This window comes from Drosophila miranda (genome assembly GCF_003369915.1).
Source record: "Drosophila miranda strain MSH22 chromosome Y unlocalized genomic scaffold, D.miranda_PacBio2.1 Contig_Y1_pilon, whole genome shotgun sequence".
NCBI classification, from domain to species: domain Eukaryota; kingdom Metazoa; phylum Arthropoda; class Insecta; order Diptera; family Drosophilidae; genus Drosophila; species Drosophila miranda.
Genome location: NW_022881603.1, coordinates 31,871,554 through 31,895,653, shown reverse-complemented (window position 1 = coordinate 31,895,653; position 24,100 = coordinate 31,871,554). Strand labels below are relative to the sequence as shown.

Genomic DNA, 24,100 nt, shown 5'->3' with positions numbered 1-24,100 from the left:
TGGTGCTTTTCACTAGGAAGTACAAAGTTCCGGTACTGATTCGCCCAAGACTATGTGGGAAAACGCTAGTCTTCAGCAACAACGCAAAGTATCTTGGCCTAATCCTCGATAGAAAGCTCGATTGGAAATTGAGCATAGAGGATAGAGTAAAGAAGGCCACAGTGGCCCTCTATACTTGCAGGAAAGCCATCGGACTAAAATGGGGAATGACCCCATAGTTCGGTGGCTCTACACCGCCATCATACGACCAATCATGCTCTATGGAGTGGTGGTATGGTGGCCAGCCTTGGACAGAAGGACATGCCTCAATAAACTCAGCAGAGTTCAACGCATGGCAGAGCTATGCATAACTGGCGGGCTACGCACTACTCCAGGGGAAGCCCTGGATACTGTGCTGGACCTCCTCCCTGTGGATCTCATGGGAAAGAAGGTGGCAACACTTTCCGCCCTCAGAATGAGAGAAGCCAGACTGTGGAAAGCATCCGCGGTTGGGCACTCGGGAATCCTGATGAGACTCCCGCAATTACCAGAGAGGACAGATTACTGTATCCCCAGTGATCACCTCTCGACGCCCTTCCAGGTGTCAATCCCATCTAGGGAGGACTGGGAGATGGGCGAACCAGGACCTGCAAATGCGGTCCACTTCTACACTGATGGCTCAAAGCTAGACGGCCGCTTGGGAGTCGGAGTCTCCTGCAGCGAGCTGTACATCAGTCTTTGCTTCAGGCTCCCGGATCACTGTAGTGTGTTCCAAGCGGAGGTTGAAGCCATCAAGGAGGCCATTTCGATCGTCTCCAAATTACTTCTAGATACGCACTTAGTGTGCGTCTTCTCGGACAGCCAAGCAGCTATCAAAGCTCTAGGCTCAATATCGTCGAACTCAGCGACTGTAAATGACTGCCGCAGGTATCTGCACGAGATCGCAGAGCAGTTAGATCTCTTCCTTATATGGGTCCCCGGCCACAGGGACATCGAGGGGAATGACGCCGCCGACGAGCTAGCCAGGCAGGGTACTACGATTCCTCTCCTACCGGAGAGGGAGCAAGTAGCGATGCCCTTGGCTACGTGCAGGCTCCTAACGCACGAATTGTTCGAGCAAAATGCCAATAGGAGATGGCAGCAAACCGTTTCCTGTAAAGTCTCAAGATTGATATGGCCATATCGATCGAAGAAGCGCTCAGCAGAGCTGTATAAACTCAGCAGAGCACAGTGCTCTGCAGTTACTAGAGCCATTACGGGACACTGGCAGATCGGCACTCACGCCTCTAGACTGTCAATCCCTCATAACGACTTCTGCAGGAGATGTCGCGACGAGGAGGAGGAGGAATCGGTCCCCACTTCTTCTGCCACTGCCCAGCCCTTGGAAATCGTCGTCTTCGTATTCTCGGGGCCGCTTTCCTCACGGACATTTCGGACCTGTCCGTAATCAAACCAGGGACCTTGTCCAAATACATCCAAGCCACCGGATGGGACTGCCCTTAACCTGCAGTAGTATGCTCTCACGGTTCGGGCAACGCGAAGGGGCACATGCCCGTGCGGCAACACAACGGACCAAGTGAGCTTGGGGGCGGGAGGCTCTTATCCCACCCCCTCCCGGCTACCGCCTTAGCCTAACCTAACTAATACACACCCAGCAATCAACCTGTGGATAAGGAACCTCCTAGGTTGCAGACGGGTGCAATCCGAGTGGGGCACCGCTTCCATGGTGAAAGAGGCACACAGAGGCACACCCCAGGGTGGAGTCCTGTCGCCCCTCCTGTGGAATCTGGTGGTCGACGACCTCATCAAGAGATACGAAAGGAAGGCCCCAATAATAACAGCTTATGCGGACGACATAAGCATACTTATTACGGGTGTTTGCCCATCGACCCTCAGCTCACTAATGCAACGAACACTCAGGGAGATACGCGAGTGGGCGGAATAAGTAGGACTCAGTATCAACGCGGACAAGACGGACCTCATCCTCTTTACCAAGAGGTACAAGGTACCGATATGGACCCCCCCGAAGATCAATCAAACTAGGCTAACCCCAAAATCACAAGTCAAATACCTGGGCACAGTACTGGATAGTAAACTGGCATGGAAACCCAATGTATTGGAAAGGGTGAAGAAGGCCACCATTGCGCTTTATGCATCCAAGAAGATGCTCAGCAGCACATGGGGCCTATCTCCGGCTCTGATGCATTGAATTTACATCTCGGTGGTGCGACCAACTCTGCTGTATGGAGTCTTAGTGTGGTGGCAAGCTACTGGAAAGAAAACGTATCATAAGCTTATGGAAAGGACTCAGCGACAGGCTTTGCTCTATATTACAGGGGCGCTGAGGTCAACCCCAACAAAAGCACTCGAAACCCTACTTGGAATCGAACCCCTAGACATCCACGCCCGTCTGACTGCAGGAAAGGCAGCACAACGCCTCATCGCTTCAGGAAATATGTCGCCACAAGAATACGGGCATAGTTCAATTGGAAGGGAAATGAACAGATCAACTGATTACATGACCCCCCAAACATGCCTCGACGTAAAAACAACTGCATCCTTGGGACCTGAAGACTGGAAAATCGGAAGAGACCAAACGGAGCACCTCAATATATATACGGACGGCTCCAAGATGGACGGAGGAGTAGGAGCGGGCCTATACTGTACAGACCCTGAGATAAGGCTGTCATATAAGCTACCGGAGCATTGTAGCATATTCCAGGCAGAGGTTTTTGCCATCAGGAAAGCAGCGGAAGTCGCTCTTCTCACTGAAAGAGCACACGATGCGGTCAACCTAATCGTCGACAGCCAAGCGGCGATAAGATCCATGCAGTCGTCCGCAGTCAGTTCCAGAAATGTCTTGGCGAGCAGGGAGGCACTAGATACCCTAAGCACGACAAAGTCAGTGCGGATCTACTGGATTCCCAGCCACCAGGGCATCGAAGGGAACGAGACGGCGGACGTACTAGCTAAGGAAGGCGTCGGGCTGGCGAATACGAGAACCGAGAACGTGCCTGTCTCCCTCAGAACGCTGCAAAGCGATCTAGAAAAGCAGGCCGGATCACAAACCGAATGTAGGTGGAGGAGTACCACCGCCTGCAGAACCTCGAAAATCATGTGCAAGGAACGCAATGACAAACTCAGCCACTACCTGCTGCACCTACCACGGAAGGACTGCAGATTATTAGTGGGAATATTAAAGGGCCATTGCCTGGCTGCGGCGCATGCAACAAAGCTAGGCATCACAAACAGAGACAGTTGTAGGAAATGTGACGAACCTGGGGCAACCGAAACCCTGGAACATCTCATCTGCAACTGTCCTGCTCTCTTAAGGGCAAGGAGGAAGTACCTGGGCGCCCCAGTGCTGGCATCACTGGAAGATGCCTCCAAGAGGACGTCACAGCAACTACTGGCCTATGCGAAAAATACCTCGATCCTCGAGGACTTCAAAACCCACTAAACACTGCCGCGACGGTTCATACCCCCCCCCCCCCCCTGGCCTACTGGCCTATGTGGGGCCCCCTCTGAGGGCCGTCCGGGTCAACCTAACCTAACCTAACCAACAAAATAGCGATCCATACATACTGCACATACATATGTATGTATGTATTTATCTTACATATCTATACGTACGCATTTTAAATGAGCATATTCTTGCACATCTATATAATATACATATTGTATATAAAACGGTTATCCACCGTTTGACCCGGTGTTTGACATCTCTTCAACCCAAGCCGCGGTACATAGCACTTACAGCCATACATACACACATACAAGCAGCAGCAGCGGTGCATTCTTTTCGATTTTCTTTTCGCTTCTTCACCGTTTGCCTGCGTTGTAGTTGTTGGAAGAATATTTTTCGGTGCCGCGTTTGACTGTAACGGAACGCCAAGTGACGCGCTACCCTGCATTTCGAGAGTATATTGTTTTCAACGTAGTTCAATCGTAGTATTTATATCTATATATTCCGGCCACGGGGTACTATTTCCATAATTTAAATACTCGCAATAAATTCCACCAAAACCACATATCCACGGTTCGTAGTTCTGAAATTCCACGTCGCCATTTCCGCTCACCTACCTTTGCGCAGATCCATCAGCAAAACATGCCCACTGTTGAGAAGAAATCTCGCAAGAAGTTTAAGCGGGTGAGTTCGCTGAGTTTGACCCATCCACCCAGCTCCAACGGCTCAGCCACTACGCCCACATCTTCCCGTCCGGCCCCAGCTGAGCGAGGTCCGACAGTAGTTATTATATAGGCACTTTGCTATGGGACAGTGTTAGGTACACAAAGGAGGAATATAAATTATAGAGAAAGTAAAAAGGTTCAAGGGCATCGAAACCGTTTTTCAGGAAACACTTAAAAAATACCTCTAAACTATCACATTAGATTCATTGCAAAGGGATGACCTACCTGTTTGAGGGTTGTTTGAATCGCAACACGGGACCAATCGTAAAAACAGGTTCATTGACAGTAAGAGGGAGGAGAGAGAATATAAATGAGTGAAGTATCGATTTGAGAGGATTTTACATGGTTGAGAAGGAGGATTGAGATCGAAGTTAGTTAACATTATCACCGATAGGTGGCGCCACCAAGTAGTAATGATAAGGGACGCTCGCATTTTATACTGAATTACCAAATTCGCAACATGTTGCAGCAACATGTGATTAAGCATGTGCAGCTTGGCAACATGCTGAATGTAAGTGTGCATCATACTGCTATGTTATTACGTGATCATGTTAAATAAATACCTATAAGATATTTTATTAACATTGAATTGGGAAACAATTTCTGCTATGTTATTAACTGGTCAAGCTAAATAAATACTTATAGGATATTTTATAAACATTGAATTGGGAAAACAAATGTGTGTAGTTTCTGAAATTTACATCCTATAGAAAACATAGGTTGGAAAACTGGGTTTCTAGATGTCCGTATAGAGGGTTGAATGGTAAGAGAACACAAATTAATGGAGATATATATAGGAGCACACAAAGAATAAAATTATAATATGAAGACATAAAAATTAATTACAGCTTCTTATAGTAAATATACGGCCGTCCCTTATCCTTACTACTTGGTGGCGCCACCTATCGGTGATAATGTGAACTAACTTCGATCTTAATCCTCCTTCTCAACCATGTAAAATCCTCTCAAATCGATACTTCACTCATTTATATTCTCTCTCCTCCCTCTTACTGTCAATAAACCTGTTTTTACGATTGGTCCCGTGTTGCGATTCAAACAACCCTCAAACAGGTAGGTCATCCCTTTGCAATGAATCTAATGTGATAGTTTAGAGGTATTTTTTAAGTGTTTCCTGAAAAACGGATTCGATGCCCTTGAACCTTTCTACTTTCTCTATAATTTATATTCCTCCTTTGTGTACCTAACACTGTCCCATAGCAAAGTGCCTATATAATAACTACTCACAGCTAACAGCTAGTACATAAACTAGTAATCTTTCAACAACGATGGATGACCTCGAAATCATTTTTATCGATTCCCAACCGGAATCAACCATAAATCTGGACTCTCAGCCGAGCTCCGTAGACCTGTCCTTGATTTTTGGGATTAAGACCCAAACCTATCTCGAGAGCAACTTGACCTGGTTAAGTGACATTAAATGGGATGATGACGACGATGACCCAAGGAATGCAACGCCTAATAATGATAATCCATCATACATTTTCCCGGATGATGACAACATTTTCGATTTAGTAGATAATCAGGATGATGATAAAAGATCTCAGCTCCAGGAACTACTTCGGAATGAAGATGATGATGACTTAATTGCTGCGGTAAAATTAGCTGAGGCGAAATTTTAATAATACGAATACATATTTATATAATAAGAATATTTTATGTATTTTTCTAAAAATAATATGTATATAATATATATAACACATTTAACCACTATTTATTTTAAATGTTTGCTGTTTTACTTTTGATTGGTTGAATTTCACTTCCTCTTATTACAAGAGAATCATAGGATTCGTTTGAAACAGGTTTCTTCCAAGTGAGGATTACACAAAAAGAATAAGTGGATTTCAGGTAGAATACTGATGCTTTTGAATGAATTTATTGAGTCATTTTTACATCATATTATACTTAGTTGGTAAATTTATGTAAAGGTATTTATATTTAAAAACGCACAGATTATTTCATTTTTGAATATTTATTTTATATTTTTCGCTTTAATTCCATGTTATGCTTAAATAAAATATGCATATTGAAGTCAATTCTCAACCAAAACAGTTCAGTTCCTGGACATAAGTAACATCGATAAAATGATGATTTTGATTTTGAATAACTAAAGTTGTGGATTTTTAATGTGTGTTTTTTCAGTTCATTGCGGGAACTAAAAGATTTTTTTAAATAGCACAACTCGCAATGAAATGTCCTCATTTCGAAGTAAAAGTGAACTAACCTATCTCAGTAACTTACAGTTCTTATATAGGAAGTGATCAGCATATAAACAAAAATTCTATGCATTTTGTTCTGTTTTATAATTTTTTCATGTTGACTGTTATATAAGACCAAAAATGTAAATATAATATTTGAACCAATATACAGCAGTGTATCCATAGTTCATCCCTTATTACTCAACCACCAATCAGACTTAAGACATCTGGCCATTACAGCTTTAAAACCATTTACTTATTATCACTCAACTACCAATCTGCTCAGATCACATTTGTATAAAATTGAATTAATGAGAGTATAAAAGATCATGCAATCTTTTAAATAATTTAGTATAAAATCGTTAGTAGGTTGAATAGTTTCTATTACTATAATGGTATTGTTCGGTCAAACTCCTTTAAGGAACAAGTATTCAAATGACCCTCGTAAAATAGAGAGCCTACGCTCACTTTTTGTATTTACTCACCATAATTGTACTAAATTCACCACTGTATTCTCTCTCTTATGCCCAGTACTCAAGCACTAAGATTTGTAATAAATAGTTATTCCCTAATACTCAACTGGATCGATCGACTTTTCTCTTTCTTGTATAGACTTTGATTCGTTTGCAGAAAAAACTAACACACCCTCATCCGTGAATTAACATTAATGCGGAAAACGCTCCGTGTACAAAAATTTTGGCGCCCAACGTGGGGCATGTGTGTTATGTTAATTCTTCTGTGAACAATTAAACTAATCGCAATCTACAAAGGCAACAATTACAACATTCGCTCGTCTCGCAGCTGCAATCGAAAGTTCCGAAAATCGTATCAGAATTGTTCGTCTAGATCGCGGGATCGTTGTCCTCGCCTTGCTCTCGCCGTTCTCGCTTAATTTTATCATTCGCTTGTCACCCACAACGCATTCAACGGCGCTTGCATTCTCGGTTCGTTCGCTTTGCAGCTACCTGCTTTGGTCCATCGATCAACGCATTCTTTCTATTGGAATTCCACCGCTTCACTTTCGTTTTGCTTTCGTTGCCGCTGCTGGAACTTTTGCTTTTGCTTTCACCGTTGGTTTTGTGCTCTAGCTGCTGCTGCTTGCTGCGTTTTTTTGTTGTTGTTATTTTTGGAAGCTCTAGTTCTGTGTCAGCGTAATTACACTACACAACAAAATGACGACGCTCGAAGACTTAAAACGCCAACGGAGCAATATAAAACGAAATATAACTCGGATCAAACCTGTGGTAGATGCTAAATCGGAAACCCCGATATGCAATGATGAGCTTCGCTATCGGTTGAACATCTTAGAAACGTATTTCAAGAATGTTTTAAATGTCCAAGCTAATATTGAAGACCTTAGTCCGAATGATGAAGGACGGGCAGATTTGGAGGATACATACATAGCAATCAAGCTAGCTATAAGGGAAAAAATGGGAGGAGATCTGAACGCCAGCATTGTTGCGCCGGACTACCACCCACCGCCAGTGAAGTCATCGTTACCAAGGTTGTCGCTACCCACTTTCGACGGAACATATGCAAACTATAAGAATTTCATTCACTCGTTCGAGCAAATTGTTGTGCGTGAGTCTGGATTGTCTAATATAGAAAAGTTTAATTATTTGCTGACCTGCCTCACGGGGCCGGCATTAGATACAATTCAGGCATTCCAGGTTACAAGCGAAAACTATCCGAAGGCCCTAGCAAAACTCAAAGGCCGTTTTGATAATCCTACTCTTATATTTTTAGAAGGTATTGAGGCATTGTTTGCACTACAAGCTGTGGAAAGGTCAAACAGTCAGCAGCTTCACAGCCTAGTGGATAAGGCATCCGCTATATTAAGCTCGCTGGAGTCCATCGGCAAACCTGAGAACATTGTTCACGCTATGGTTATATATATGTAGGAAACGAAGGAAAGAGAGAGACACGAAGCGGTCGTGTTTTCGTCGTGTCGTCGGGATAGAGCAGTAATCGGCTCTGAGAGAGCCGATAGCAAGAGAGAGAGATAGTCAGTTGTCAGTTCAGCCACGCATCAGACGTACACGCATATAATTAGTCACAAACATACTTGTAAAACTTGGAGCTGTTATAATTTTAAGTCCAACATACTTATTAAATAAATGTTACTCGTTGCCATCAAGCAACTTAAACTACTACAAATTGGGGGCTCGTCCGAAAATAAGCCCAAGACAACAACATTTGCAAGTGAGATTTGTGCGTGTATTTGGAAATTTTGGCGAACACGAGGCTAGAGCTACAAGGAGACAAGCGGCACAGAGACGACAATCTGAGCGCGTTCGTTCCAAAGAGAGCAGAAGCGACAAAACGACGGCAGACGGCAGCAAACACAGCAAGAATCAAAACCTTCGTTGTTGTTGTTGTGCATTGCGTCTGAGAGGCTAGAGCTACAAGGAGACAAGCGGCACAGAGACGACAATCTGAGCGCGTTCGTTCCAAAGAGAGCAGAAGCGACAAAACGACGGCAGACGGCAGCAAACACAGCAAGAATCAAAACCTTCGTTGTTGTTGTTGTGCATTGCGTCTGAGAGGCTAGAGCTACAAGGAGACAAGCGGCACAGAGACGACAATCTGAGCGCGTTCGTTCCAAAGAGAGCAGAAGCGACAAAACGACGGCAGACGGCAGCAAACACAGCAAGAATCAAAACCTTCGTTGTTGTTGTTGTGCATTGCGTCTGAGAGGCTAGAGCTACAAGGAGACAAGCGGCACAGAGACGACAATCTGAGTGCGTTCGTTCCAAAGGAAGCAGAAGCGACAAAACGACGGCAGCAAACAGCAAGAATCAAAGAACATTGATTGTTGTTGTGTTGCACTGCGTCGGACGGAGACTACAACTACAAGAAAAGACAAGCAGCAGTTCATTTTGTAACAGCAGAAGCAGCGACGATTCGGGAAGCGACAACGAGTTATCGGCGAACGGCGAGAGCAAGGCAAGGCAACAAAAAGAGGACGGCAACAGCGACATCGACAGGCAAGCGAGATCTGGATGTGGTGGTGTGTGTGCGTCAAATTTGGAGTCTGGAAAGTTCTGCGCAGAAGCGAGAGTTAACAAGGGTAAACCCATAGTAAGGTGAGCGTTAACAGAGAAGCGATCGTTAACAGTGACGACTTTAAAGGCGTTTTCGAAATCGATGTTAACTGGAAAATTGTTAACAGGCCAGCAGTAATAAGGTTGTTTAAGTTGATTTAATTACATTTTCTTAGATATAAGCTAATATCAATTATTTTGTATTTAAATCGTCACGATGCAAGTTGAAGAGATAATGACACTGAGAGTCGCAGATTTGCGAGAGAAGTTAAGAGAGCTTGCGTTGCAGACGACGGGACGAAAGCGCGATTTGCAAGATAGACTATTAATACATCACGGCTTTCCAGTTGAGGATGAAGAAGAGTCAGAGGATGAGTCCGTAGTAACAGCAGAGGATGATACCGTAGCAGTTCAACCAGGTACGCGACAGGCAGAGTATAAATCTTGGTTTACGCTAAAAGACGTGGAAGGTAGTGTGTCACAATTTTCTGGTTCTAATAACCCCGACATCAATCAATGGATAGAGGAATTAGAAGAATGCGCAGCTACTGTTCAATGGAGTCAATTACAATTATTCATTTATGCCAAGCAGTTGTTAGTTGGTGCAGCAAAATCTTTCGTTCGTAGTTTGCGTGATATTCGTAACTGGAATTCGTTGAAGGCAGCTCTGTTGGATGAGTTTAGTGTTAAACTGTCGTCCGTAGAAGTACATAGAATGTTGCAAAAGCGCCAGCAGAAAAAAGGAGAGTCGTTGCATGAGTTTTTGTATGCGTTAATGGAGATAGCCAAGCCAATTAAACTAGATGATGAGAGTTTAATCGAATATTTTGTGGATGGTATACCAGACGCTAGGGCAAGTAAGGCAATGCTGTACCAAGCTAGAAACTTAAAGGAGCTTAAATTTCAGATCGATGTTTACCAGAAAGCTAGAGGCGGATCCAAGCCGATGAGTAAGAATTGGCCGCTGAGTAATAAAAGTGAGAGTTCGGTGAAAGGGTCGATGGCAGAGAATTTTAGGAAATGTTTTAAGTGTGGAGACAAATCGCATTTGAGGAAAGATTGTCCCAAAAATGATTTTTGTTGTTTCAAATGTGGCCAACCAGGACACCGTGCTGCAAGCTGTAATGTCAAGGTCGAAACCAGACAAGAAAAGAGATCGAATACGAACATTATTCGAGATAAGGAAGTTGTCAATAAGCCGTCAGGTATTTTCACTCCATCAGGTTTGGAATTAAAGGATATTAAGTACGCGAATTTGGTATTCCAAGGTTTGATTGATACTGGAGCAGATTTGTGTTTAATTCGCAGGAGGGTATTTTTGAAATTTGGAAATCTTGAACTGATCGGCCAGGAGAAATGTTTAACAGGTATTGGAGATAGTCAAGTTGTAACTTTTGGTAGCTTTTCGATACCAGTGAAAATCGATGAGATTGAAATGGAGGTAGAATTTCATGTCATTCCAGACGAGGATATTGGTTTTCAAGCCATTTTGGGAAGGACTATTCTGGATCGTGTGGACATGCAAGTTTCTAAGACAGGAACAAGATTTGTTAGTAGAGTTTGTGGCGAGGATAAAGATAAGAAACTTGATCAGGTAGCATCGTCCTCATGCGTGGAATTGTTTAATGAATATAAAGGCATTTGCATGTCAAGTATTGACGAAGTTGAGAAGGAGTTTTCAATTGATGTTGGTCATCTCAGTGAAGCACATGCTAGAGAGGTTAGGGGTATGGTAGGAAAGTACCAACCTCAGAGAAATGTAGATGCGCCGATAAAAATGAAAATTGTATTAGTGGATGAGATACCAGTTTTCCAGCATCCGAGACGATTACCGTTGTGTGAACAGGAAATCGTGGACAAGCAAGTGGAAGAGTGGCTGGCTCAGAAGATTATAAAGCCAAGTACATCGGAGTATGCATCACCAGTAGTGTTGGTACCGAAAAAGAACGGTAGCAAGAGACTATGTTGTGATTACCGAAAGCTGAATGAGAAAATAGTTCGCGATAACTTTCCAATGTCACATATGGATACAGTGTTGGAGAAACTGCAGGGTGCAAAGTATTTCACCACGTTGGATTTAACGAATGGTTTTTTCCATGTGCCTGTAGAAGTCGAGTCTCAAAAATATACGTCTTTTGTGACTCAGAATGGTCAGTTCGAATTTTTATATGTACCATTTGGAATTTCAAATTCTCCAGCGGTGTTTGCCAGATTTATAATGGCTGTGTTGAGAGATTTGGTAAAGAATAATGAAGCAGCAGTCTATATGGATGACGTTATTATTTGTAGTCAAGATATAGAAGAGGGTTTGTTAAAGTTGAGAAAAGTACTGAAGATAGCGGAAATGAATGGGCTACGTATAAATTGGAGAAAGTGTCAGCTGTTACGACAAAAGGTTAATTTTCTGGGGTATATAATAGAAAAGAACACGATAAGACCAAGTGATGAGAAGACGAGGGCAGTCGAAAAGTTTCCAGTGCCAGTTGATAAAAAAACAGTGCAGCGTTTCATAGGATTGACTTCTTATTTCCGAAAGTTTATTGAGGGTTATGCTGTTATTGCAAAACCATTGACAGATCTGCTGCGGAAGGATGTTAAATTTGAATTTAAGGAGATACATCAGGTTGCGTTTGAACAACTAAAGGTAGCATTGATTAGTGGACCTGTTTTAGAAATGTACAACCCGAAGTTGGAGACAGAAATCCATACTGATGCATCAAAATGGGGGTATGGAGCCGTGTTACTGCAAAAGAGTTTGGAAGACAGCCAATTCCATCCAGTTCAATATATGAGCCGTAGGACTAAGCCATGTGAAGAGAAATATCCTGCTTATGACCTTGAGGTTCTGGCAATTATCGAAGCTTTAGCGAAATGGCGTGTATACGTTTTGGGTATAAAGTTCAAAATTGTCACAGATTGTAATGCATTTACAATGACGATCAAAAAGAAAGACGTTCCTTTGAGAGTAGCACGTTGGGCCATGTACCTACAAGATTTTAATTATGTTATAGAACATCGCTCAGGAACGAAGATGAGGCACGTTGACGCGTTGAGTCGTGTATCTTGTTTTATGGTGACCGAAAGTATAGCTCATCGTTTGAAAGAAGCTCAGCTAACCGACGATTGGGTTAAGGCCGTTAAAAGTATTGTGGAGGACAAGGAATATGAGGATTATTATATTCAGAATCAGATTTTGTTTAAGGATCCGGATAAGGAGCTCATCGTAGTACCAGCTCAGTTGGAAAATGAGATTATATCAATAGCACATAAGCAAGGACATTTTTCAGTTAAAAAGACACAAGATATCATTGAAAAGTCGTATTATATTCCGAAGTTAAAAGACAAAGTATGGCGCGTAATAAATAGTTGTGTCGAGTGTATCATTGTCAATGAAAAGACAGGAAAACGTGAGGGTTATTTGCAACCAATAGACAAGGGTGATAGGCCGTTACAAACGTATCACATTGATCACGTTGGACCAATGGAAATGACTAAAAAACAGTACAATTATATACTGGTTGTCGTTGATGGATTTTCTAAGTTTGTTTGGTTATATTCTACACGTAGTACAGGTGTTGAAGAGGTCGTTAAGTGTTTGGAAATTCAGGGGACTAGTTTTGGTAATCCGAACAGAATAGTGACGGATAGGGGTGCAGCGTTTATGTCCAATTTGTTTCGTGAATATTGTGAGAGAGAGAAAATACAGCATTTAATGATTGCCACAGGCGTTCCACGTGGGAATGGTCAAGTCGAAAGGATGCACAAGATAGTGGTGCCTATGTTGTCGAAATTGTGTCAGGGTAATTCCGGTAGTTGGTATAAGCATCTAGGAAAAGTACAGCAAATGATCAACAGTGTTGAGCCGCGAAGTACCAAGGTAACACCTTTCAAGATATTGACTGGGCTAGACATGCGTATAGGAATGGATCCAAAAATAAAAGAAATATTGGAAGAATCACTTATCGAAGAGTTGAACAAGGACCGCGAAAAAATTAGAAAGGAAGTAGTTGAAAACATTGCACGGTTACAGCAGGAAAACAGAAGAGTTTTGACTTAAAAAGGAAACTAGATAGACAGTATGAGGTTAATGAGCTAGTAGCTATCAAGCGTACTCAGTATGGTACTGGATTAAAGCTAAAAGGAAAGTATCTAGGGCCGTATAAGGTGGTTAGGGTAAAGAATCATGTGTAGCAAGGTAATAATTAGTGAGGCATTCAACTAGTATTTAAAATAGCATACAGCGCGCATTGGTATTTACCGCACCATCGATACACTCGGTGGGAAATACCAATAGGGAGATATCGGATAAGAAACATCGAGAAGAGAGTGAGTGCACTTTGTAAATGGCGATTGTGAGAGACGGACGCGCAGCTAATAAAAAAGAGTTACATTAAATCACCGGGTTTGTGTTTTTATACCTATACAGTTCACTCACGCACCGATATTGGTCACTACAATTCCCGGGTTAGACGGCCTACAATTTCAGAAGTGGGATACGATCAATCGCCGCCAGTGAAAAATAGCGAAAATTTTTATTATCTCGTCCGTCGAAGACGCCATCGCTGAAAAAAAACATGTCGGACTTGGTCGGCACGGAGGAGTTCTCGGCCGCCCAGCTGCGCGAATGGCTGGAGTCCCTCAATCTACCAAAAGGTGGAAGCAAAGCTGCCATGGCAGCGAGACTTAACGAAATACCAGTAGAGCTGCGGGGACAGGGACCACCGGCAGCCGAAACATGCGAGAACGAGAGGGAAGATGAGGCGGCCGCAGATCAAGACTCGACGAAGAGCGAACGCAAAGAGAAGAACGAAAAAGCACCGCAAGCGCCTGGGCACAACAACAACCATGGCGAATATCGAGCAGAGGTTGAAATGTTAAAACTGCAAATCGAGCTGCTGAAGCTGCAGAGCGAGAGGGAGAAGGAAGGGAGAGGAGAGAACACAACACCAGCCGCCAGCAATGACGCTGGCGTCATGTTGCTAAATGCCGCCAAAGACATGTTGCCAACATATCATGGCAACATTTCTGGAAACAACGATGACGTCACAACTTGGATCGCGCAGTTTAAGGCCGTCGCAAAAGTGAACAAACTGAAGGATGAGAAGCTACTAATGCTGCTAATGTCGAAGCTTAAGGACAAAGCATTGGTGTGGCTGCATTCGAGTCCGGAGCACATGTCGCTGCCAATCGATCAATTGTTGAACGTCATGGAAGACACTTGCCATCACAAGGAAAGCAAACTGTTGCTCCGTCGCAAGTTCGAGTCCCGTTCATGGGCACGTGGCGAGGAGTTCTCGATGTACTTCAACGCCAAAGTGTCGCTGGCATCCCGCATAGTCATTGACGACGAGGAGTTTATTGACGGAGTCATCGAAGGTATCCCAGATGTAGGCCTGCGTAGGCAAGCCCACATGCAGTGCTTTGGCGCTCCATATCAACTACTCAAGGCGTTCGAGAAGATCATGCTGCCAAAGAAGTACGGTTCAACTGAAGGGGCAAACACTGGAGCCTCGCCAACACCCATTCGCTGCTACAACTGCAACTCTTTGGGCCACGTGGCAGGGGAGTGCCGCAAGCCCAAGCGCGAAAGAGGAGCGTGCTACGGATGCGGCAGCATGAGTCACCAGGTGTCACACTGTGACGAAAAGAAGTACAAGGTACATAACGATTATATATACAAATTTAATATATACATTAGCAATTACAATAACAAATGCTTGTCCTTAAATTGCCTCATCGACTCAGGGAGCCCAATAAGTTTTATGAAGTTATCGTGTCTAGAGCACCAGTCGGAAAATAACCTAAATAAAGTGGAAGAGCGCTCACGATTAAGTTCGAACGAAATCAAAGAAGATGATTTAAGTTTATATAAGTTTAACAAAGACAAGAAAAACAGAGAAATTGAATTTATTTTGAATAAAAATGCGGATTACGCTTATGTTGGACTAAATAATAGCAAACTTAACATCTTTGGTAAAATACCCAGTTTTGTAATTATTAACAAAAATCGAATCAACTTTGAATTACTAGTAGTGGCAGACGAGTCGATGGGCTATGAGGCTGTGTTAGGTAGGGATTTTATGAATTTATGCAAATTTAAAATTGTAAGTGACATTTGCAAGGAGAAGGAGAGTGAGACAAAAAACGAGTGTGAAACAAAAAATGAGTGTTTAGAAAAAAATGAGTGTTTAGGAGAAAATGAGTGTTTAGAAAAAAATGAGTGTTTAGAAGAAAATGAGTGTTTAGGAGAAAATGAGTGTTTAGAAGAAAATGAGTGTTTAGGAGAAAATGAGTGTTTAGAAAAAAATGAGTGGAAAATAGAAAATGAGTGTTTAGGAGAATATGAATGTGAAGTTAAAGATGAGGGTGATAAAGAGAATAAGCATGAAGTAGAAAGTGGAGGCAAGGTAGAAAATGAGTGTTCTGCAATGGTTGAGTGTCTGGAAGACAGCGATACCTGCGAGAGCGTAAAAACCAATTTCAACGAACTACCAAGCCAGTATCCAGACAAAGAAAACGACTGGGAGTTGAAAGTAGGGACAGATTGTAGCCAAGAACTCGCAGGACGACTTAAATACATGTTTAGGACAGCGTATGTAAACGCAGAAAGACCAAACTTACCACAAACCAAGTGGGAAATGAAGTTGAATTTCGAACACGAAAAACCGTTTCATTGCCCACCTAGAAGACTGTCGTATAGCGAAAAAGCCCAAGTACAGAAAATGATAGACGAATACACAGAAAAAGGTTACATCAGAACCAGTGAGTCAGAATACGTTTCGCCTATAGTACTGGTAAAAAAGAATTCGGGAGAGTTGAGACTGTGCGTCGATTATCGCACACTTAATAAAGGTATGATAAAGGACAATTACCCAACACCTCTGATAGACGACCTACTAGATAAACTGTCAGGGAAAAGACTTTTCACCAAGTTAGACCTGAAGAATGGATACTTCCACGTATTTATGCATAAAGATTCAGTTAAATACACATCGTTCACGACCCCCATGGGACAATACGAATGGTTGAGGATGCCGTTCGGGTTACGAAATGCATCGGCGGTGTTTCAAAGATTCACAAACAACATTTTTGCAGATATGGTAAAGGAAGACAAAGTTATAATATACATGGACGATATTATGGTAGCAACAAAAGATAGTGATAGTCACATGGAAATTTTACAAGAAGTGATGAGACGATTGGTAGAGAATAAACTTGAATTAAGGATTGATAAATGCGAATTCTTACAGTCAGAAGTTAAGTACCTGGGCTATTCCATATCGGGTAACGGAATTAAACCAGATACGAAGGGATTACAGGCAGTAAAAGGGTTCCCAGTCCCCACGAAAACGAACGAAGTGCAGAGTTTCTTAGGGTTATGTTCTTACTTTAGACGGTTCGTAAAAGATTTTTCTACGAAAGCTAAGCCCCTTTATGATTTGGTCAAAAAAGACAGGAAGTTTGAATTCGGTATCGTAGAACTAGAATGTTTCGAACAACTCAAAAGTAATTTGTTGGAAGCACCGATCTTGGCACTTTACAATCCCAGAGATCCGACAGAATTACATTGCGATGCAAGTTCGTTAGGTTTCGGGTCAATTCTAATGCAGAAGAAGGGTGATGGCAGAATGCACCCGGTGTTTTATTTCTCCAAGCGGACAACAATTACCGAAGCAAAATACCACAGCTTTGAACTGGAGACACTAGCGATAATTTATGCACTACAACGGTTTAGAGTATACGTGCAAGGCATACCCTTCAAAATAGTGACAGACTGCAACGCGCTAACTATGACTCTAAACAAAAAAGAACTCAATCCACGCATTGCCCGCTGGGCGTTAGAGTTACAAAATTATGACTACAAGTTAGAACACAGGTCAGGAAGTAGAATGCAACACGTAGATGCGCTAAGCAGAGCCGTTCAGATACTCACGGTAGACACAAACACCTTTGAAGAAAATTTAATTATATGCCAAAACAGAGATAACAAACTGATGGAGCTGAGAGAAACGTTACAGAAATCAGAACACAAACATTATGAGATGAGAAACGGAATAATATACAGGAAAAAAGATAACAATACTATCCTATTCTGCGTACCCGAGGAAATGGAAGGCCACGTACTCTATAAGTACCACGATGAACTAGGGCACGTCGGTATAGACAAGATGACCGACGCTATATCGAAAAGCTACTGGATCTCAAACGTAAGGTATAAAGCCAAGCGACACATTGAAAACTGTCTAAAATGCATAGCGTACTCAGCAAAACACGGAAAAGAGGAAGGGTTTTTACACAACATACCAAAAGGGTCAGGACCATTCGAGGTAGTACATATCGACCATTTCGGGCCAGTCGACAAAGGCAGGGCCAACAAACATGTTTTAGTAGTAATAGACGCGTTCACCAAATTCGTAAGACTTTATACGACCAAAACCACTAGCACAAAGGAAGCAGTAATTGCAATGAAAGATTATTTCCGAGCTTACAGTAGACCCAGATGCATTGTGTCAGACAGAGGAAGCTGTTTCACGTCAAAAGAGTTTGAAGAATTCTTAGAACAGAGCAATGTTAAACACGTAAAGATAGCAACAGGGTCGCCACAGGCCAACGGGCAGGTAGAAAGGGTGAACAGAAGTTTGGGACCCATGATTGCAAAGCTTGTTGACCCGGAAAAAGGATTACATTGGGATATGGTAGTGGAAACAGTAGAACACGCGATGAACAACACAATTCAAAGAACAATTAATGAACACCCGAGCAGAATGTTGTTTGGGGTCGTACAAAAAGGAAAGGTTTCAGATTTACTAAAAGATCATCTAGACGAACTAACCGAACAGCGGGCAACAAGGGATATAGAAAAGATTAGAGCAGTAGCAGGCACTCATCAGGAAAAAATACAGTCTTATAACAAACAAGCAACAAATTCAAAGCGAAGGGAGCCACACGTGTACGTAGATAATGATCTAGTTATGGTGAGAAATTTCGACACTCATACAGGGGTGTCTAAAAAGCTTATCCCGAAGTTCAAAGGACCTTATAAGATATCAAAGGTGTTAAAAAATGATAGGTATTTGCTAGAAGATGTAGAGGGGGTTCAACAATCAAGGATCCCGTATAAAGGAGTTTGGGCGGTGGCAAATATGAAGCCGTGGATTGAAAATGGTAATAATGCAAATGTCACAGGGAATCAAAATGAAGAAAATGATTGTAACACGTAAACTTAGAATATTAAGAGTAAACCACACCCAACTGTAATAAATCAACCTATCTAGAAACTAAATTAAATGTAAGGAGTTCAGGAGCACTCCGGTCAGGATGGCCGAATTGTAGCAAGGTAATAATTAGTGAGGCATTCAACTAGTATTTAAAATAGCATACAGCGCGCATTGGTATTTACCGCACCATCGATACACTCGGTGGGAAATACCAATAGGGAGATATCGGATAAGAAACATCGAGAAGAGAGTGAGTGCACTTTGTAAATGGCGATTGTGAGAGACGGACGCGCAGCTAATAAAAAAGAGTTACATTAAATCACCGGGTTTGTGTTTTTATACCTATACAGTTCACTCACGCACCGATATTGGTCACTACAATTCCCGGGTTAGACGGCCTACACATGGAAGGTACGAAGTCGAGAAGATTGGGGATACTGAGGGTCCCTATAAGACCTCTACAGTTTCAGAATATATGAAACCTTGGCTAGACCCATCCGAGGCGAATGGTCCGTCAGGACAGCCGAATGTAGGAAACGAAGGAAAGAGAGAGACACGAAGCGGTCGTGTTTTCGTCGTGTCGTCGGGATAGAGCAGTAATCGGCTCTGAGAGAGCCGATAGCAAGAGAGAGAGATAGTCAGTTGTCAGTTCAGCCACGCATCAGACGTACACGCATATAATTAGTCACAAACATACTTGTAAAACTTGGAGCTGTTATAATTTTAAGTCCAACATACTTATTAAATAAATGTTACTCGTTGCCATCAAGTAACTTAAACTACTACATATATTATAATGGAAAAGTGTGATCAGCAAACTCGGAACAAGTGGAAGGAATCGCAGGACTACAAAACTCTGCCAACCTGGCTAGCATGCACACAGCTTTTGGAACGCCACTGTCAGTTTCTCCATTCGTCTGGAAACTCGGCTGCTACTTCGTCACACCGAAAGGCTGAATCCAATAAGTCAAATCGTCATTTTAATCACCAAATAAACTCGTCGTTTGCTATCACTAATCCGTCTTGTACACTTTGTTCTAGTTCTGGCCATAAGATCTCTAATTGCGCTCAGTTCAAGGCTATGAACAGCAACCAACGGTACGACAATGCAAAACGCCTCGGTCTCTGCATCAATTGTCTTGGAAATGGTCATAGAGTGGCGCAATGTTCATCGACTCATCGTTGCCGATCCTGTATTCGGAATCATCATTCATCTTTGCATCACTCTCAGCCGCAACAGCCACCCCAATCATCAGCAGGACAATCTTCAACTACTGAACCGGTACTCCAACCAGCGCAACCCTCCTGGCAAACGGCTCATCAAGCTGCTTCACATTCTCATATGGAGATCGCAGCAGATGATCAAATTTTGTTGGCAACAGCTATGGTTTTGGTAAAGGATGCCACAGGTGAATACAAACTCGGTAGAGCGTTGCTTGATTCATGCTCTGAGGTTAATTTTGTAACCGAAACCTTTGCACAAAAGCTTCGCCTTCGTCGTGAAAAACACCACATTGGAATTCGCAGTATAGGAGACTTCCTTACTAGTTTGAAGGCTCGTACGACTACCTCTATTAAGTCACGTACTTCCGGCTATCAGCTCACTCTCCAGTTTGGAATCACATCCCATATTGCCTACCAGCCAGATAGTGAGATCGACATATCGAATTGGAACCTACCAGCTAACACTCCATTGGCTGACGAATCGTTCTATAGGACTAAACGTATTGATTTGTTACTGGGGACCGAAGCCTTCTATGGAGCTCTAGCTGTTGGCCAGATTCGCATTGGTCCAAATCTTCCCACTTTGCAGAAGACTCTTTTTGGTTGGGTTGTTGCTGGGAGGTACCAGCGGCAATATAACAGACAGCCACCATTGTGCTTGGCGACTGTAGAAGAGTCGATCGACAAGAATTTGCAGCAATTATGGAAAGTGGACTCACTTGTCGATCCAAGCGCTAGAATGCTTCCAAATCATCGTCGCTGTGAGGACCATTTCAGGGACACAACACATCAGGATGCCAGTGGGCGGATTGTCGTTCGCTTGCCATTTCAAGAAGATCCAAGTTGTCTTGGAAGTTCCTTCGATACAGCTGGAACTCGATTTTTTGCCATTGAGAGACGTCTCGCTCGTCGACCGGAAATTCGCTCACAGTATATCTCGTTCATGCAGGAATATGAAAGCCTCGGCCATATGTCCCTCGTACTGAATCCTAACTTGGAAGAACCGCATTATTATATACCCCACCATTTCGTTCTGAAACCAAGCAGTACCTCGACGAAGCTCAGAGTTGTCTTTGACGCCTCTTGCCGTACAACATCTCAAAGGTCACTTAACGATCTACTTTTAGTCGGCCCTACCATTTAGGATGAGTTGTACTTGCAATTGCTGCGGTTCCGCATGCATAGGTTCGGCATCACAGCCGACGTCACAAAAATGTACAGGCAGGTACTTGTGAGTGAGAAGGATAGAAAATTCCAGTACATTTTGTGGCGAGCATCTCCAAATACGGATCTTCAAACCTACCAACTCAATACAGTGACATATGGGACTGCGTCTGCCCCATTTCTCGCAACTCGTAGTTTGCATTACTTGGCTGAGGATTGTAAGGATGCATGGCCATTAGGGGCTGCTGCTGTTAAAACTGCATTTTATGTTGATGACCTTTTGTGTGGGGCTGATGATATAGATACACTCTTCAAACTAAAAACTGAAATCACATCAACTCTCGCTCGTGGTCAGTTTCCATTATGCAAGTGGCATTCAAATCATCCAGGCGGGATGGAAAACGAATCTACCAAGGAATTAAACATTTCAGAAAACTCAGTCAGCAGCACACTTGGCGTAACTTGGCATCAACGAAGTGATGCATTTAGTTTCACATTTAATCCAAAGGAAGTCTATCCCACTACCACAAAACGAACAATTTTGTCTACTGCGTCGTCGCTATTCGATCCAATCGGTCTGCTATCACCGTTAGTCATTGTCTCTAAGATCATTCTTCAGGAGTTGTGGCTTTTGAAACTCGACTGGGACGAGTCTGTCCCCCAGAATTTAAGCCACGCATGGAGTAAGTGTTTGGAATCGCTGAATTCACTGTCGTCACTAGCGGTACCTCGTATTTGTTTGCAGCCTGATACTAGGAGCATTCAAATACATGGATTTTGCGACGCATCGATTCGGGCATACGGCTGCTGTGTTTATGTGCGCACGGAGAATTCGCTTGGACAGGTCACAGTGAAATTGTTCACTTCTAAGTCTAGAGTAGCACCAGTGAAGAAACAGTCTCTTCCGAAGCTTGAACTATGCGGCGCGCATCTACTTTCTCAGTTGTATAACAAAGTCAAGGCCATATTCAGTAAACACACTATCACATCTTATTTTTGGAGCGACTCACAGCTCGTATTGCATTGGTTGCAACAACACTCAGTCACCTTATCGACCTTTGTTGGAAATCGAGTGTCCGATATTCAGGATATAACGTCTGATGGAAAATGGCGCTATGTGCCAACACATCAAAACCCTGCTGATATTCTGTCGCGAGGCTGTAACGTGAGCGAGTTGATTAAGTCTCCATGGTTTTCGGGTCCTACGTTTCTAGTCGAAGATTCACTAAACTGGCCCGCCACTGGTGGAAAACTTGATATTGACATGGACGTGGTTAACTCGGAGAATCGGAAAAGTTTGTTTGCTGCCGTACACGAGACAAATAATATCCTCAACATCGTCGATAATATCAGCTCGTACACTCACAGTCTGCGTCTCATTGCTTGGATGATTAGGTTCATAACGAGATGTCGGAAGCAATCGACGTTTACCACAACCTCACCGACGCCAGATGAACTTCGTTTTGCTTCACATTGCCTTATTTGGAACATTCAACAAACTCATTTTGTAGAGGACATCCGTTTACTTCAGAAGCAAAAACCATTAAAAAGCAGCTTAAAGTTTCTTACTCCCTTTTTAGAAGTCGTGAACGGATTCGAACTTATCAAGGTTGGTGGACGTTTGGAATACTCAGACCTACAAGACGGTCAAAAACATCCGTTGCTGCTGCCTAGTCAGTCCAAATTTGTATGGAACTATATTCGCCATTTGCATCTTCGGAACTATCACGCTGGACCTAAAGCCCTAGTCGCTCTCATTCGTTTGGAGTATTGGATCGTTAACGCCAGAGACTTGGCACGTAGAATTGTTCGCTCCTGTGTACACTGCGTTCGCTACAGACCGAAGCTGCTACAACAACTCATGGGCTCATTACCGCCTACGCGACTCGCTCCGGCTCGACCCTTTGAACGCTGTGGAGTTGACTTTTGTGTACGCATTCGAGGAAAGGGACCTACAAAAGCATACATAGCCGTGTTCGTTTGCCTTCTCACCAAGGCCGTTCACATCGAAGTAGTCTCTGATTTGTCAACAAAGGCGTTCTTAAACGCATTGAAACGGATGGGAGGTCGTCGCAAGCTGCCGACAGACATCTTCTGCGATAGGTTAGGTTAGGTTAAGGCGGTAGCCGGGAGGGGGGGGATAAGAGCCTCCCGCCACCAAGCTCACTTGGACCTATAAAAGGTCCGTTGTGTTGCCGCATGGGCATGTGCCCCTTCGCGTTGCCCGAACCGTGAGAGCATACTACTGCAGGTTAAGGGCAGTCCCATCCGGTGGCTTGGATGTATTTGGACAAGGTCCCTGGTTTGATTACGGACAGGTCCGAAATGTCCGTGAGGAAAGCGGCCCCGAGAATACGAAGACGATCTTCTGCGATAATGCCACTAACTTTGTAGGGGCATCGAATCAACTGCAGGAACTAAAAAAGTTTATGTTTTTAAAGCAGACCCAAGATGAAATCTATAAATTTTGCGCATCTGACTTTATTAATTTCCATTTTATTCCCCCCAGGGCACCTCATTTCGGAGGCCTTTGGGAAGCGGCAGTCAAGAGTGCAAAGGGGCTGTTAAATCGTACGCTAACCAACACCAGGTTCACCTTCGAAGAGTTGAGCACTGTCGTCGTCGAGATAGAATCGATCCTCAACTCGCGCCCGCTATCGCCGCTTTCGTCAGGCCCAAATGACTATAGCACTCTCACGGCTGGTCATCTCTTGGTTGGCGAATCATTGCGATCACTACCTGAAAGGTCCCTCGAGAATATCAAGCTGTCAAGTATGGACCGCTACGATGCGATTACGGCCGTCAAGCAACGGTTTTGGAAGCAATGGTCTGCTGACTATGTCAACGAATTGCGATCGCGCACGAAGTGGACAGCACCCTCAACGAACCTCACCGAGGGCACGTTGGTCATCATCCATGAGGACAACCTGCCACCGCTACGCTGGAAACTAGGCCGAGTGCAGTCTACTGTGCTTGGGAAGGATGGACTTGTACGGGCGGTGCACCTCCGCACTGCAAATGGAACATGTTGCAGGCCAATACACAAGTTGGCAATTCTTCCGGT

At 43.4% G+C, this 24,100-nt stretch overlaps 2 protein-coding genes across 2 annotated transcripts; both read left to right on the top strand.

The window, feature by feature from the left end:
• The first annotated feature begins 7,085 nt into the window (after positions 1-7,085).
• On the top strand, positions 7,086-23,038 carry LOC117190063. Its single transcript, XM_033395143.1, has 3 exons — positions 7,086-8,277; positions 19,435-21,719; positions 21,782-23,038. The coding sequence occupies exons 1-2, from the start codon at positions 7,559-7,561 to the stop codon at positions 21,014-21,016; spliced, it is 2,301 nt and encodes a 766-aa protein (XP_033251034.1). The 5' UTR covers positions 7,086-7,558; the 3' UTR covers positions 21,017-21,719; positions 21,782-23,038.
• LOC117190064 lies at positions 13,775-15,586 on the top strand. The gene is made up of 2 exons (XM_033395145.1): positions 13,775-15,087; positions 15,158-15,586. The coding sequence occupies exons 1-2, from the start codon at positions 14,005-14,007 to the stop codon at positions 15,185-15,187; spliced, it is 1,113 nt and encodes a 370-aa protein (XP_033251036.1). The 5' UTR covers positions 13,775-14,004; the 3' UTR covers positions 15,188-15,586.
• Positions 23,039-24,100: the final 1,062 nt, after the last annotated feature.